Source organism: Lepisma saccharinum, chromosome 11 (assembly GCF_977018435.1).
Source record: "Lepisma saccharinum chromosome 11, izLepSacc3.1, whole genome shotgun sequence".
Taxonomy (NCBI): Eukaryota; Metazoa; Arthropoda; class Insecta; order Zygentoma; family Lepismatidae; genus Lepisma; species Lepisma saccharinum.
In genome coordinates, this window is record NC_139239.1 from 32,874,750 (window position 1) to 32,893,137 (window position 18,388).

An 18,388-nucleotide genomic window follows, 5' to 3' on the forward strand; every position below is an offset into this window, starting at 1 on the left:
TAGTAGATAAATACAGAGAAACTAGTACTCACTTTATCCCCGAAACTGTTTTTTTATTTGTTCTATTATTGATTGAATTGGTATTTTAAGTCCACTTTATGCAAAGTAAGGCCAATCGGGACTTGACCTACAGTTTAAAGTGGGATCCAAACCACGATGTGCTTCCGCCGGGTATCGAACCTGGTACCCCTTGATTACAAGGTGATGATGTATTTGTTCTATTAATTTCAGTGTCCACCTCATTGGAACTTGTAACGAGGATGGTGGTAGTGGCCACTGAAATTAATAGAATAAAGAAAAAAATAGTTTCGCTGATAAAGTGAGTACAGTACAAGTTTATCTGTATTTATAAAAATATATTTTTTTCTGGATGTACTTTCTTACTTGTCTCGAGCAGAGAGAATGAAACAAAAGGTTACACATCAAACAAAGTACAACCACAAATACTTATGTATATTCTATATTAGTGTTCAATATTAACTATTGTGAATAACTGATAAACACATTATATATAATGGATGAAAGCAAGGAGGGCCAAAAGGGCTAAGCAAAAATCAAAGAAGGTAAAAGGAAACACGCACCGGACAGTAGAAAAATTCAAAATTTTCGCTAACTTCATAGCATCATCGGTGTCAGAAGAAAGAGATGGAACCGGAAGTTCATATACATATGTTCAACACTTTATTGAATGTTTGCATAACGACTGTTTCACAATACAAAAAATATAAAAAGTATACACAAGCATTTTTTGTGTCCAATTCAACATTTGGACCCATTTCCTATGTCATCTTTGGGCTATCAAAGAAGTTTAAAACATTAAAAGACTCGCAACAAGGATAAAAACTGAAGGTCGCAGAATAGCAGTCACCTTTAAATTTACCTCTGACAGACATGAGATTATAAAGATTTAAACTTCTTGGGCTGCCTAAAGATGCCCTAGGAAACATCATATTGGAAACAAAAACTGCTTGTAAGTATTCTTTAATTTTTTTCTTATTAAATATGTTCAAATATGCTCTTTCTAAATACAGTAAGCCAAAATTTACCAACATAGAATTACCCATTTTCTGCATTGTATATTTGTAATCAAGGACAACATAAAATTTCTCCATATTTACATTTCCCACAAGGGCCCATTGAAAAATGTATAATTAAGGTTCACACAATATACAAATAATTCTATGTAGAAATGCATTTTACACTGTTTATATGTTTCTTAATCGAACTATCCACAATTATTCTGAACTTCCATTATCACTTAGGCTTATATCTAACATTAAACATAAAAGTTACTGATAAGCAAGGCAAAACATGAACTTCGTTGGATATAAAAATCATTATCTCAACATTTCAACAGAAGTGTTTTCCAAGAAGTTTTACTTAAATAAGTTATAAAATATTAAACAATCACATTTGTAATTACATGGATAAAAATCCGGAACACAATTAAGACTATATTTTTATATATGAACATCAATTCCTTGTAATCAAGGGGTCCTGGGTTCGATACCCGGTGGAAGCACATAGTGATTCGGATCTCACTTTAAACTGTAGGTCCAGTCCCAATTAGCCTCACTGTATACAAAGTGGACTTAAAACACCAAATCAATCAATCAATTACACACATAACAATTGCTCCTCTCCCCAGATTGTCTATTGAAAAATTAAAATAATATATATATATATAAATATATATTTAAAACATAAAATGAAGTCACATAGTAGACGTGTGGTATGGCCTGACACATTTTAAACCTCAGCTATGTTGGAAGTCATGTGATCAGTACCATGTACTGTACTCAAAACTGAATATGTTCCAGAAAAAACCACAAAGTACAAAGTACATGTACAAGTATTTAGTAAATACTATTTACTAAATAAATGGATATCTCAAAAAAGGGATATCACAAAATTATGTGTTATAGTTAGACCTCGAATTATTAGGTTCTAAAAAGGATGCTTTCATGTTCCTAAAATAGGCTGTAAAAATCCTAAAGTAAGTTTGAAAAACTTTAAAATAGGTTCTAAGAATCCTAAAAGTCTTAAGTTAGGCTCGAAAAATCTTGAAGTAGGTTCAATAAAACTTAAAATAGTTCAAAATTCCTGAAAAATACTGATTCGGAATAGCCACCGGCAATGAAAATGGGACATCTATATCCTGAAATACGCACTATCTTGCATAACGTTATGTGTGTTGCCTAACCCTATGGCAATGGCAGAATGTACCATTGGAAATTTGCTATTAAAATCCACTCCTCGCCATATAAGTAGGCAACAATCTTTTTCATGTTATCCACAGTCAAACTCCGCAATTTTGTCTGTGAGGATCATCTTATATGCTGAAAATAATCTTTCAACAAAAACATAGTCAGTGGTGCAAACTTCAATGCTGAAATGTTAGTTTGCAAGGTGTAAATGCCACAAAGCACCGAAGTGACTCGAAAGTGAGCAAGACCTTACAGATCCGACCACTTTGGATTGTACAGGTAACAGTGGCACCAGACATTTTGCTTTGTTTAGAGCTTTGAAAAATCTCCATGTACTTGGAGGAAAATTGACAGAGACAGCCTCGTCCTTCCATCCTCACTTGCCTGATGCGGAGTATCACGCACAAAGGTAAACGATCCCCACGGTCCCATGGAAGCTGGAATCCCTAGCTGTTCTTTCCGAGGGACATTTGCTTTTCTTCGACTTTTTGCTATGTGCTGAAGTTTAATTGTATCATAGTGATACTATTGAGTGTAGTAAGTCTATAACTTCCTAGCTCGTTGCGAACTAACGTCTGATATTCACAATGAACTGGAAAAATCTTCTATAGTCTAAGCTCCTGCTAAATGCCTTGGCTAAATGCTGCGAAATAGCTTCCTAGGGAATACCTCCAATCCACCTGTTCCACCAGCTCCAAAACCAAAGTTTCAAAGTACGGAGCGGCAGGACAAGAAAGTGAATGTTGCGAGTGTTGTATGATTGACCGGTTGAAGATAAAAGCTTTTACTTTATTGAACTTTGCAGAAAATACAGCAAGCCAACACCTATCCTACCTGAATTAAAAACTAAAACAAAATCGTACACAATGCATTTTCAAAAGAGTTACTACAACTCTGTAAAATGAATAACTGGATATTCTTCCAATGGCAAATTATAATGTTATCATTGTTTGTTCCTGAGAAGGGAGTTTGGAACAGCTTGGGGTTTGTCACATTAATAACTTCTACAAATCTAGCGTACGTCATGAAAAAACTTAGCCATCTGTATGCCATTATTGCATTAAGGACATTTGAATTACAAGAATACTCAACTCTATGAAAAAATAATAAAATAAAAGTCAACTTAATCTACGAATAAAGAGATGAAACAAGTTTCGACAAAACATTATTTTTTGTCCCTCTAATCACTCATAATTTTTTTATTTGATGCCCATCAACAATTTTGATTTTAATGCTTTCTTTATATTATATCATATTTGCTTTAAAATTATTATTGTCATATAATTTTAACGTGCCTCATCATATATGTCACTTCTGACAATGTGTAATACATGCAGTGGTGGCACCACTTTTGCCCCAGCACTATGCTAAACCTTATCTACAAAGGGAAATATACGGTCTATAGCCCCCCCCCCCACTCCAAAGTGTCCCGAAAAGTACTTCGTACTCCAACAACTTGGGCAGTAAGTAACTAATTGCATAAGGTAATCAAATTCTAACATTGATTGCTGCCAATGAATAAAAGTTAACATCAACAGAGCTTATATTTTGATCAAGTTTCCAATGTACAGGGCAGGGACGTAGCTAGGTTGATCAGTTCGGGGGGGCCCAAAACTTAAGATATTTTTTCTATCAAACCATTAAATACTAACAAACTATTAATATACCATATAGGCCTACATTAATATTATAAAGGAGAAAGAATACTATAGGAAACGCAAGAAACATGATAGCAATAGTGAACATAGGTATAAAGAATTACGGAAGCGATCGAAAACTTTAATTACAAATGCTTATAATAATTATATTAAAAAATTAGAGGAAGATATTAAGATTGATATGAAAGAATTTTGGCGATTTGCAAAAAGTAAGAGGAACACTAAAAAAATTAATAATCAGAAAATGAAATCAGGTAGGAATATATTAGATTCAAATAAAAGTATCGCAGATGAATTTGCGAATTTTTTTAGCACTGTATATAGACAAAATGAACAAAATGAAGATAATTCTAGTGTAGTTGTAAATACAAAAGCTAATACACTTCTAACATTATCATTGAATAAAATTCATAAAGACGAATATTATAATGCAGTAAAGAATCTTAAAGCAAAGAAGTCATGTGGACCAGATGGGATTCCGCCGTATATCGTTAAGGCGTGTTCGGAAATATTAGAATATCCTTTATGCACAATTTACAATTTAATATTGAAGACACAAACATTTCCTAGTATTTGGAAACTAACCAAGGTGTGTCCTATACCAAAAACGAATAAAATATCCGAAATAGAAAATTACAGACCAATCTCAATTTTATGCTCCCCTGTGAAGGTACTTGAGCAAATTCTTTATACTAGAATATATAATCATGTAAAATGTTGGATAACAGATTGTCAACATGGTTTTACAGCAAAAAGATCGACCATCACGAATCTATTAAATTATACACAAGAAGTTCATTTAATGTTACATAATAGATCCACAGTACATACTATTTATTTAGATTTTACTAAAGCATTTGATAAAATCAATCATAAAGTGCTTCTTCATAAACTAACATGGTATGGATTATCAGATGACTGGATATCACTGATTGAATCATATTTGAAAGATAGAAGACAATATGTAGATTTTAGGTTGACAAAATCTTTTAAATATGATGTAAATTCTGGAGTACCGCAAGGATCAAACTTAGGGCCTCTTTTTTTTGTACTGTATGTAAATGACTTACCATTAAGTATTAATAAATCTAGTTGTCTAATGTATGCAGATGACATCAAAATATATAAAGAAATTACAAAGTTACAAGATACTTGTCAATTGCAGGAAGATTTAAAACGTGTTTATCAATGGAGTATTCAAAATAAACTTGATCTTAATATAAAAAAATGTTATTACATGGTATTATCTGCAAATAAATCCAACGTGCAATGAGAATACTTCATAAACAACCAAAAATTGGAAAGAGTCAATACTATGAAGGATCTTGGTATAATAATTGACAAGGATCTCTCGTACTCAACTCATATAATACAAATGGTAAATATTGCATACAAAAAATTAGGTTTTGTAATTAGAATGTCAAAATATTTAAAGGATCTGGACGCAATTACGTTATTATACAATGCAATGGTTAGGAGTACCTTGGAATATGCATCTATAATCTGGTCACCAATAGCTAAAATATATATAGAAAAATAGAACAAATACAAAAACGCTTTCAACGTTATTTGTATTCCAAAAAACATGGTAAGAATTGTAATGTTAAAATGTTATCTACCAATACACTTCAACGAGAAATCGATATGCCATCATTAAGGTCAAGGAGAATTTTTATGCAACAGCTATTTTTATATAAAATAATTAATGGCCTTATTGATAATGCTCACATTTTAGGCAAAATATCTTTTAATACTACATGTTGTCATCTTCGAAATAGAAACTTGCTGAATTGTCAAATGGCTAAAACTAAGAAGTATCAAAATTCTCCGTTACAGCAAATGTTAGATTTGTACAATAAGTTATCAATGATAGATAATGAGTTAGACTTTTCGTATTCCTTGAATATTTATAGAACAAAGTTGCAATCATTATGTTTTACACAAGAAATTATAGAAATTATTGTCTTATAAGAGCAAATATGTGGGATTTCTGAATATAAATATATGTTATAGGTGAGGTATTTATTTGTTATCATTTATTATGAGTGTATGTAGGGCTTTGTATTGTTTTGTATTCCCTGAATGTTTGCAAGACAAAATTTCAATCATTATGGTTTGCGCAAGAAATTATAGAAATTATTGTCTTGTAAGTGCAGACATTTAGGGATTTCTAAACATGTATATATATCATGGGTGAGGTATAATGTTACCATTTACTATGAGTGTATTGTATTGTGTTGTTTTGTCTTGTAAATATTTATTTGTGTGTATGTGTGTTTTTATATATTATTAATTATGTATGTATATTTAAACTGTATGCAAGTCTCCCATAATTGGAGAAGCTTTCTCTGTTGGAGACAACTACAATTAAATAAAAAAAATAAATAAAAATAATATATATATATATATATATATATATATATAAATAAATTTACGGATATAGACTCGCGAAATCCACGGCCATTATTCGGGAATATAAATGCAGAATGAACTTATTTACTTAATGGCATCTAGACAGTCTTTAAAAATCCATGTATTTTCTCTTATGTCAGATTTTTGAGACACCAAGAACAATGTCATTAGTCCTTACTCCTTAGATTTGTAAATTTGCTCAAAGAAAATTGAGAAGTAGAGAAAACCCTCTTCGGTCAGTTTAGATATAAAAAAGTGCTGGAATCAGGTGCACAAGTATGACAACGGTGCGAAAATGAAATGTTTGTGTAATGAGTTCAAGATAGGCATCCCATGTATATTGTTTATACCAGAATCGAATCCGGCGGCCTTTAGTGCAAGGCGACACCCTTAACCACTATGCTATGGGAAATGCACGAGTCTTTTGTGGCGTCGTACTGTACACATTGGAGAATGATGACTATATATATGAAATTTTATGCACACATCTAATTTTTTAAAAGTAATCTTCTTTGCGCGTGCAAAACTGAATATATGATGGCAATAGAAACAACAAAATTCCCGCGCGCTCAAATTATTGCGTTCTAGTCTTTCAAGGTTCGATCCCTGGTAGAAACTCCAAAATTTCTGTGATGGCCTAACATCGTGAGGACAATTGAGAAGCTACTTGAAATCAATATGTAAGCGAATTCCACTCTCAAAACTAGATGGGACTCGATGTGATGACCACGCGTCACCGAATGGAAAACACTTCGGAGGCTTTGTCCTTCAAAATTAATTTTACTGAATAACTGTAGTTTTCTTTAGAGGACCTAAACATGGCTTTTTTGCACAGTACAATGTTGTTTTCTTTCACCCTACTTTTATAGTTTTTCATTCAAAGGATTCCACTCCCGAAGAATGAGCATGACGCACTACGAAACCAGAGGTCCAAGGTTCGGACCTTGGACAGGTGTGGTTGCATCATGTCTCGCATCGCTATTCCTTCGGATCATCATTCAGTCTCATCGTCGCATTTAACACAAGAGGTAGAAAAGCGGCATAAAATAACGAAATATAAATTATTGATTGACTTGGTTCATTTTACGATTTTACGTCACTTTTCTGACATTTTTTGGCTAATCGTGAAGATGAGAATGATTAAAGATTAACTTGATGAAAGGATCATCACAAAGAAGACACATTCTCAGGCCGGAATTCGAACACGGGACATTCTGCTTCGTAGTGTAACCTGCTAACCACTCCACCACGGAGTTGTCGGCCCAAATAGAAATGAAAATTAGAAAATGTCGTCTTGAATTTGCAGGAACAGAGTTCACCAGCAAGGACAAAAGATTTTCGCTCCCACTAGGATAGACAAATAACAGAAAATGCTTGATAAGTAATTTGGTTCTCCATATTTCATGATATTATTATGGAAGTAACTATTATTCGCTATATAACTTTGGATTAATTTTATTTGTATGTGTAGTGAACTTTCCCGCCTAAGCAGCAGCCACAGCGTCTGCATTCGCGGGTGGAGGCCAGAGTTGCTAAAGGTCCAGGAATTTGAAATAAATTCAATTCCCATCCAGGAGAGAAAATTAGCAAGCGTAAATGGGTTCTGGACCGTAAGGAACCTCTTCATCTGTAACGTTTTCAATTCGGTCCATGAATTTTTTTCCAGATGAATTTAATTTCGGTCCAGGAACCTTATTTCCTGAAGAATTTAAATACGGTCAACGAACATTTTTTCCCAGATCAGTTTAAATAGGGTCAAAGTTCTGCATTGAAATGAAACAATTCGCAACTTGGTACGAATTTAGATTGTGCGAGAGAAAAGGTTCCGGTTCTATAACGGAATCCTATAGAACAAATAAGAATGTATGCGTTCCCTAATCTTTAACAATCCCAGGGTTATTAATGGTCCAGGTATTGTAAATAAATTCATTTCCCATCCGGGAGAGAAAATCAGCAAGTGTAAATGGGTTCTAAGCCTCAATTCGGTCCAGGAACTTTTTTTCCGTATGAATTTAAATACGGTGCAGGAACTCTTTTTTTTTTCGGTAAAATTTAAATACGGTCCAGGAACCTTGTTTTGCGGCTGAATTTAAACACTGTCCGAGAACCTTTTTTCCAGGATAAATTAAAATTCGGTGCAGGAATATTTTCAGGATCAATTTAAATATGATCCAGTAACTTTTTTTTTAATGGAACAATACACTACTAGGACCGAATTTAAATTGTGCGAGAAGAAAGGTTCCGGTCCTGCAACGGAACCCAATAAAACACATAGAAGTGAAGGCTAAATGAAGAAAAATCACAAAATATGCAGAATTTTGAAACATTATTTCTAGAGCATGCACACTACTATATAAAGTTGACTACATACCTCGTTTCCTTCCTTAATTGAAATGTGACTTATTCTTCATCACATGTGAGATCAACTGCCCTGGGAGTCAAACCCGGTCTCCTGTATGGTAGTCGGACAACAATTTAGAAAGTCAATGTGTTGGACATTTGGTCGATCAGTCGATCCTACTTCAAGTTTTTCGAGAGGAAAATAAGCTGGCAGCTTCACACTCGAAATTTCACTTCGCCTACCCCCGTGGCGGAGGGGTTAGCACATCGTGCTACGATGCCAGTTGTGCCGGTTTCGAATTCCGGACTGAGCATGGGTGTTTGTTGTGTCCATTGATCAATTTAATCATATCATCACTCATGCCCATCTTCGCAATTAGCCAAATGTGGCAGAAGAGCAAAGTAAAATGAACCAAATCAATCGAAATTTCACTCGCAATGCATGAAAATGAGATCTCAAGCACTCCGTGATCCTACCGGAATCTCACGTTTACAGAAGCTAACTATAAAACCACTTCTCGGATCAAACTCTTCTTCGAACTAGCTGACAGTCATCAATTGTCGATCAAACAACACAGTAGGGCAAAAAGAAGCAGAAGGATATAAAGTCAGTACATTACAAAGGCTTATTATGGCCTTTCCCTTCATTGCAGGTTATGAGCACAAGGGTTGAGTGTGGGAACCTGAAGGAACCGCGACATCTTTGTCATTCATCTCCCGCCAGAAAAGGGACAGACAGTAGAATTTTGTCTCTTGAAATTTGAAAAGCCTTTGTCCATGCTGAACCATAAAGTAATTAACCCAGAAAGTCCTATATAGCTACCTGCAGTGCGTTTCGGCGCGGCCGATAACCAGAGCCAGATGAAGAGAAGATTTTGTGGGAAGGAGTGACCTGGCTTAGGCCCCCTGGTGTGCATGAAGGGAAAGTGTGTTTACAAAAGAAAGGGACGGCCCATAAAATCACTGCATTTCCTACCAATGCATCCGTTTGTGTTCAATCAAAGTGTATGTCACCGTAGGATCCGAGCGCTTCGAGTTCTGTCGGTTGCGGGATTTCTTGAGTCTTTTGTCAACATGGTGCCAATCAGAGTTTCTTTCTGCCAAGGTCGTTGCACCTATGAATCGGCTCTTCAGCTTGAGTGGCAAAAGACATGTTGTACGGAGGAAAGTTGCACCGGAAAAATTACCTTCTTAAATACGATGAAACCTGTAAAACATCCACAGATATTTATTCGGGGGTGGTCCCTTTGACAAAACATCAATATTCTAAAAATTCTTCGAACGGACTGTATAAAACATTGCAATACTCCAAAAGCTGAACCTGCTCTGCAACACAAGGAAAATGCCTCATTTAGCAATCAATGTGCATTTGATAAGTTGGTAAGTTCAGTATGGCACTACATTTTAAATAATGCTGATGGAATAAATCAATAAAGTTTGTTAAATGACAACGACTCCTTACCACAAGAATATCATTATTCTTTACGGATATCCCCTATAACGGTTAGGAGTTTGACGTGCTGACCCCACGTCACCCCATTACTGGTTAAAGATCTCCACATCTCTAGGTAGGATTGTGGGAGGGAGACTGGCAGTCGGGAGATAGACCAAAGGCCCTTCCAGGATTGTCGAACCACGGGTTATTATTTATTTATAGATGCTTAAACATATGTGCAACCTCACATGTCTTTCCAGTGACTTATTGCAAGGGTTTGTTATTGTACTTGACTCAACAAAATAAGCTTACTGTGTGAGGCAGATTCATACGAACCAAAAATACCCAAAATAATAACAACAATAATAATAATTTACTTCAAAATTACAAAAATGTATTTACTTGTTCTTGTTTAAATTTTCGATTCTTCGAAAAGTTTGTTAAGGAGTTGAGTTGGTGATTTTAAGTCCACTTTATGCACAGTAAGGCTAACTGGGACTGGACCTACAGTTTAAAGTAAGATCCGGACCACTGTGTACCTCCACCCATGTATCGAACCCGGGACCCCTCGATTACAAGGCAACAACGCTATCACTGCGCAATCGGGGAGGCATCGTTTGTTAAGGAGGATTCTCAAAATCGGTCTTCACGATATCGAGAAAAATATGCGACTCGAGAAATCGTACAGTTTGTGAAAATAATTACTTTTAACACGTTGCGTGTTTTAGACTGTTTCAATAGTAGAAAGATATTTGGTGCGAATAATACTACTTACCCGGAGATATGAGGCATCCTGCCAGCATTATACTTATTTAGCGTGTATTGCGCTCTGATTCGGGACCAGTTGTAACTGTTAGCATATATGTCGTTTACCGCTGCACAAGCGGTCGTTCTTCAATCTACTCAAGCTCAAAACATTGTTTGGACGCAACGGCAAAACTCAACGCCCAACTCTGCCTGTTGTGGACCTGCGACTGCTAGGAGTGGAAAGACAGCCCCCTCAAAATTCCGAGAAACAACGAAGTTCTGGGTTCCTACACTGACATCCACTATAGCTTGAACCAGGAAAACGAGAAAGAAATGTGGTTTTGGGTTCGTGCCACTCAAATTAAGAACAGTGTTTCTAACTGAAAGAAAAAAAATACTGAAAAACTATTTTGCAATATTTGTCATGAAAGTAAAATTTTCAGCAAATGTAGAACAGTTTGCCGGGGCCACGTGAACGTTCCGGGGGGCCAGTGCCCCCCCAGGCCCCCCCCTAACGACGTCCCTGGTACAGGGTAAGTCAAAATGATGGACCTGATTACAGATATTTATTCTGTGAAATCTAATAAACATATGTTATCGTGAGACATGCTCTTCGAAAGGTTAACTTTCAAAGTTTAGTTTCCATGCAGTGTTTCCACTTTCTACCGGTAGGAGTCAGCAGCGAGCAGAAAAATGGCGTTGACTGGAGAACAGAGATCTTTCTGTGTGCTTGATTATCATGTGAACAAGTCTGTGATTAGTGTACAATGGCATTTCCGTACCAAATATTGGAAAGAACCACCTACGGGGAAGGCAATTCGTAAGTGGTATGAACATTTCAGAGATTCGGGCTGCATCTGTAAATGAAAATCGACTCGCCGTCCGTCGACTGGGGAAGAGACAGTGGAACGAGTGCGCACATGTTTCGTGCGGAGTCCACGGCGATAAACTTAAACTTCCACAGAAAACTCTCTGACAGGTTCTGCGGAAACCTTTACAAATGAAACCCTACCGCTTGCAACTAGTTCAAGCCTTAAAAGACACTGATTATGGTTTGCATGCATCCTTCTGTGCTGATTTCCTTGCATTAATGGAAACGGATGAGTTCTCTGAGAGGTTAATTTACAGTGAGGAAGCAACTTTTCACCTTTCAGGGAAAGTGAATACCATGGATTTGGGGAACTGCTAACCCCCATGAATTTGTGGAACATGAACGTGATTCTCCCAAAGTGAATGCCTTTTGTGCCATTTCCCATGAAAAGATTTATGGGCCCTTTTTCTTCCATGAACGTGCTGCGACAGGACTTGTTTTCCTTGATATGCTGCAACTATGGCTCCTTCCACAGCTTGCAGAGGATAGCGCAGATTTAATTCTCTAATTGGATGGTGCCCCTGTGCATTACCATGGCAGCGCTCGGGACCATCTCAATGCGGCATTGGAACAACGTTGGATAGGTCGTGCATCTCCGGAGGATCGACCTCTCCTTCATTGGTCACCTCATTCTCCCGACTTGACCCCATGTGATTTCTTCATGTGAGGTTTTGTCAAGGATCATGTTTACGTACCACCACTTCCAACAACATTGGATGACCTGCGTGCCCGCATCACAGCAGCCATTGCTTGATGTGTGCCGTGTTACGCGAGGTGCTCACATAGAACACTTGTGATCTGTTTGAAAAAAACTTTTGACAGTTTACCTTTCTTAGCACATGTCTCACAATAACATTTCACAGAATAAATGTCTGAAATCGTGTCCATCAATTTGACTTACCCTGTATATATGGATGTCTGGTGTCTCTCATTGTCAGTTACATTTTCAAATGTAGAAAAACTGCATGTGGTAGAACAGAATGTTGATACTGTCAAGTACACAGTACAAGTATAAGTAACTGAATCTACAAATCAAAGTGAGATGTGTTCCAACCAAGAATGAAACACTGAACCCTTTGATTACAAGGCAACAGCATCAATCACAATGCTACAACTGAAGATTGGTAATTACCAGGGATGTTAAGAGTTTTATGTGATATACATATAACAATTAATTAGCTTTGCATAATTATGAATGATACATCTTATACGGGTGCAATTTATTTCAGAGTTTATTATTTAACATTCCTATTTTTTCTTTATATGTTCCTGAATATGACCTAGATGGTTAAACATAAAGTACAAGAAATCTACAAAATATTACGAAGCTATTAGGAATAACAAACAACATTCATTAATAAGTTATTTCCCGAATCATTTAAATTGACATTTTATGGCAACTACGAAAAATCATTTCATGTGACTCTTGAAAAAGCATGCAGGATTGAAAAATTAAGAGGTACATGATAAAAAATTGAATTCCTAAGAAGTGTAGGTTTCCTATCCATTCCTTTAGTTAGGAAAAAGACAAAGCTAAGGTATAAGAATTTTTTACTCTAACTTGTAATCGTACCTATGCAAATACAATAAGAAGAATGACAATAATAATTACCTACCTTGTTACTGTCAAAATTAATTATGACTGCCTCAACATTGTTAGCAAATTCTGCATTTCCGATGGTTTTCTGCGTTACTGCACACACATGGATGTCATTGGTATAATACTTTGTGTCAATGTGCCATGGATAGGCCTTAATTGCACTTTCAATTACTACTGATTCTGGAAGTTCGTCAACATTGAGAATCACTGAAAAATTTTAAAATATCATAATTAATTATTGCTACCTCCAGTAAAAAGCAGCACACTGAAAATTTTCAATTAATATTTAGTTAATTATGGTATACGTTTATAGTATTTGTAAGATATATACTAAATAAAGTCCCTAAATGCATTGTACTATGATTCCAATTAACTTCTACACTCATTCCCACTATTCTACGATATTTACTGTCGCTTGTCGACGGAGAATATCTTGTCCATGAGAAGTGCATAAGATAATTTTCAGGTAACACTTCGGTATATTGCAAACACATTTCTCCATTTTTACAGGAGAAACTACTTATGGGAATAAGTTTCTGCAAGCTTCCCACCGTTCGTCGAGATATTTTCTTTCATCATGGAATCATATATTTTTCAAGAGAAATATCTCACAGACACACAATTGCCATTGCTTTCGCTACGTGAACTGCATGCTGCGTACCTTTGATGACGTAAGCCTCTGTCAGTGTTTCCAACCCCCTTTTTTTCACTATGCTTGCCTAACCTAACCTTATCGGAAATGGTTCGTGGGGCTATCCGTCAGCTACCATGCATAATGGTTCGTGGGGCTATTCGTCAGCTACCCGTACATAATGCACAATTTCCACCAGTGACGAACACGATAGTAGGTATTTTTCGGCGCAGAAGGTTGAAAACACTGCATACCTACAACTTGAGTCAAGATGTGGCTGCCATAATATGTGTTACGGAAACGAAGAAAGGAATCAAAAAAATCACTCTGTATGTGAAAAATTGTTTTCATGTAAAAAGCATAATGGCATCTTGAAATATGTTCCGCAATACACAATTGGTAAGTACGAGCCATGCGAAACACAAAATATCAGATTTTAATGTTTCCGATATACCGAACTGGTACCAATTTTCAAGTTGCTTTTTTTTTCAACATAAATAACTTTTTTCGAGTCCAAACAGTGCTCATTATTTTAAGGAAGGTTCAAATTTCGTGTAACAATGATTTCCAAAATTCTACAATAATTAGAATTTGTGCTAGGCGAAATCATATTAAATATGTAGTATTGCCCGAACACCTCTCACTTGTTTATTTCGTTAATTTTAGCATTGATACTTACCTATCCTGCATTGCAGAAGATTCTTTAAGGTGAAGTTATGCCTTTTTCCATAAAATAGTTATATTACAAGTCATTATTTGTCTTCCTTGTTTCGCTTGTGTAACAGAAAATATGACGTGCACTCGTCAAGGATCATCACGCGTAATGCTTGTGTTTTGTCGATTTGCAGTGCGCAAGCAGTGTTTCAAACCTTAACACATTGGGGTCTCACGATGGGCATAGCCCGCAGTACACTTAAAGTCAATGTGCCCGTCGGTATGCAATCGCTTTGCGTAGGTATTTTTGGGTGCAGTGGGGTGGAAACACAGCATGCCGTCTACGGTAGTGGAACTGTGACCGCCATTTTGCGTGTTACCGAAGGCAAAATGAAACGAAGAAAACTTACTTGATATGTCGCAAATAGACCTTATTTCCGTGAAGTAAGTGAAATGCCACCTTCAGCAATGTTTCTCAATGCAGAATACATAAGTCCGAATATTGAAATTAAATGAAGTAGCAAATTTCAGCCGTTTTCCAGAGATAAGGAATTTACCAAATGAAGAAATGTGTCTCCGATATATGAAACTGTTGCCGAAAACACCACCTTCACGAACTTCCACAACGTCAGAGAAATTGATTACAGTAAGTAGTTTGAGTAAGAATTGACGGTAACAGTTTCATGCATCGGAGACACATTTCTTCAATTTTACACAAGAAACTACTTACGGAAATGAGTTTCTCCAAGGTTTACAACCTCCGTCGATATATAATCTTCCTAAAACTTCATCCTACAATGCAGCAGAACAATAAATAATCACTTTTCATGTAATAATATTGCGCATTTTGTGAAAATCGACAACATCATGCCGTTGTTTCCAAGATGTACCTGCAGATGGCTCTAGCGTCGGAAGTCACGCGATCTCGCTAGTGGAATCAGGGTTTCCAAACGCGCGATTTTTTTCGAGAAACGCGAGTTTTTTTTTTCTTCAAGAAACGCGCGGTTTTTTTTTCGAGAAAGGAAAATGGTTTTTCGATGAATTTAGGGGTGAAATGGGTGCTAATGGAACCTAACCTAACAGGCCTAACCTAACCTCGTGTGAATGGTTCGTGGGGCTACCCGTGGATGGTTTTTGGGGCTAACGTCAATGGTTTGTGGGGCTACCCGTGCATGGTTTTTGGGGCTAACGTCAATGGTTTGTGGGACTACCCGTGGATGGTTTTTGGGGCTAACGTCAATGGTTTGTGGGGCTACCCGTGCATGGTTTTTGATCCCCGGTTTTTTACAACTTTCATGCACAATAGAGTTGGAAACATTGATATTCGAAAACAAAAGAAGCGTTACAATTCGCAAAGCAAGCGATATTGCACCGTGACGTGCTTTCCGTAGCATTAAGGAAAATGGTTTATTTTAGCAGAAAAAGTGTTTGTTTTCGTGCAAAAAGCATATTGGCACCTTCCACTATGTTCCGCAATACATAATTGGTAAGTACAAACCACGAGAAAGACAAAATATCCGATTTAAATGTGTCTCCGATGCATGAAACTATTACCGAATTGACAATATAGAGGTCTCCAATTTTGTTAATTTTCGGTATAGTAACCAATTTTGGCTTCCTAATCACGAATCTGTTGTAAAAAACCGGGGGTCACGTCTGGAAATTGTACAGGAGACCAAAATTAGGTAGTATACCGAAAATTAACAAGATTGGAGACTTTATTGTCAATTCGCTCCGTAGTTTGTTCTGTAAAAAGAAGAAATCCGTTTGGTAACATTATCGTATGGGTAAAACGGATTCCCTCAAATTTCCTTCAAATTTACAGGAGAAAGTACTTACGGAAATCATTTTCTTGAGCGTTTTGGAAGTTCCTGAATGTAGATTTGATCCATTTTAATGTGAATGCGTTTTGTTTTCTGCGAAAATCTCTGTCGACACGCTGTTTCTGCTCCCGCCATTTGCTTTTTGCATGAGAGTGCAATGTTCTGTGTGTTAAGACGATGCAACCCCGTAGCCAGTGTTTCAGCCTCGCCGTGTTTTCACTAGAACCACCTGTCGAGTTCGGAACAAGCCATTTTTCCCGAATGGGTGTCACTTATCGCACAACATTGTGTTCGGACGTCACAGGAGAGAGCTGTTTTTACAATTTTTCTTTGTATTTATGCTAATGGAACCTAACCTAACAGGCCTAACCTAACCACGTAGGCATTCCTCGTCTGACGTCAATATTCAAGGTTGCAAGATTGCTGTGCATAAAGGAAGAGAATTAACGAATTACGAAAGATGGTTCCGACCCGAATGGGTATCACTTATCGCACAACACTGTAGCAACATTGTGTTCTGACGTCACAGGAAAGTTCTTTTTCATGTTAGGCAATACAAGCTAACGCGTCTCTTAGCGAAAAATAATAATTTTTCTTTGTATCTATGCTAATGGAACCTAACCCAACAGGCCTAACCTAACCACGTAGGCATTCCTCGTCTGACGTCAATATTCAAGGTTGCAAGATGGTTGTGCGTAAAGGAAGAGCATTAACAAATGTCGAAAGATGGTTCCGACCCGAAAGGGTGTCACTTATCGCACAATACTCTAGCAACATTGTGTTCTGACGTCACAGGAGAGACCTTTTTCATGTTAGGCAATACAAAGGTAACGCGTCTCTTAGCGAAAATATTATTTTTTCTTTGTATTTATGCTAATGGAACCTAACCTAACAGGCCTAACCTAACCACATAGGCATTCCTCGTCTGACGTCAATATTCAAGGTTGCAAGAGTGTTGTGCGTAAAGGAAGAGCATTAGCGAATTGCGAAAGAAAGATGGTTCCGAATTGCGAAAGAAAGATGGTTCCGAATTGCTGTGTATGGACAATGAACGTGGCAAATCGCAAGGTTATTTTACAAGTTCTGCAACGTATTACCATAATTTCAAATAGGGGCACGAAAGTAGATATTTTCCGGTGAACGAGGTTGCACCACTGCATAAATCGACAAAACACTCTCAGAACGCCCCCTAAACCTGTATGCTATGACGGCCATAATGTGTTACAGATTCGAAACAGCAAGTAACAGTAAGTACTCGAAAATAGAGAAAATAAACATTATCTTAGTTAGAAATGCATTATTTCGCCTTAAGAAATGTTCCGCAACACGTTAGCAATGTAAAGAAGTCCGAAATATATGATTCGTAGGTGTTTCACCCATACGATAATAGTACCATCCGTTTGGGCTATACTACATATTTACCGAAATCATAAAACAATCGGAACCGTTACCAAAATGAGTTTAATGACAAAATCAAACTAATTTAAACTCACGTTTTATAATATCTTCTGGGTGTTTATCACTACAGCTAACAACAACAACACAAGGTAGCATAGTCATAATGTCACATTAATTTTGCACGAAACTGCTATTGTCTTGCTATTTAACTATATTGTACAAGGTGCATTAACTATTGGCAGAAAACCATAATCTGTAGACTCCGTGGAATACACAGGTCTTTTACTTTTCTTGTTTTCTAAAAGAACAATTACTACAGAAACTGTGATGTAGGAGACAACATAAACAAAACAACACACACAGTCTATTCTGCAATATTCTGTCTGCTGGCAGAGTAATCTGTGAAGACTCACAATGTTGCCAAAGACAAAAACCGCAAAATTACCAGATTGAATCCAAGAATTTCCTGCTCTAGGGGTGATACGCTCTTGCGACTAGAAATTTACGGGACGAACATCTTTTCTTGGAACGGGAAAAATTCGTCATTTCCGATTAAATTGGTAAATTTTCATGATGACACAGTTAAAATCTAGAATTCTACTTTACATATTA

General features: G+C 36.6%; 1 protein-coding gene across 1 annotated transcript in view; it reads right to left on the reverse strand.

Annotated features, from left to right (window-relative positions):
- The window catches only part of LOC145995189 (alpha- and gamma-adaptin-binding protein p34-like), a 32,115-nt gene extending 13,986 nt beyond the window's left edge, over positions 1-18,129 (reverse strand). The window contains exons 1-2 of the mRNA XM_083131743.1: positions 17,872-18,129; positions 13,287-13,477 (exon numbers count right to left, since the gene is read on the reverse strand). Coding sequence (XP_082987869.1) covers positions 13,287-13,477; positions 17,872-17,938 — 258 coding nt within the window. The 5' untranslated portion in view covers positions 17,939-18,129. The remainder of the gene's footprint in view (positions 1-13,286; positions 13,478-17,871) is intronic.
- Positions 18,130-18,388: the final 259 nt, after the last annotated feature.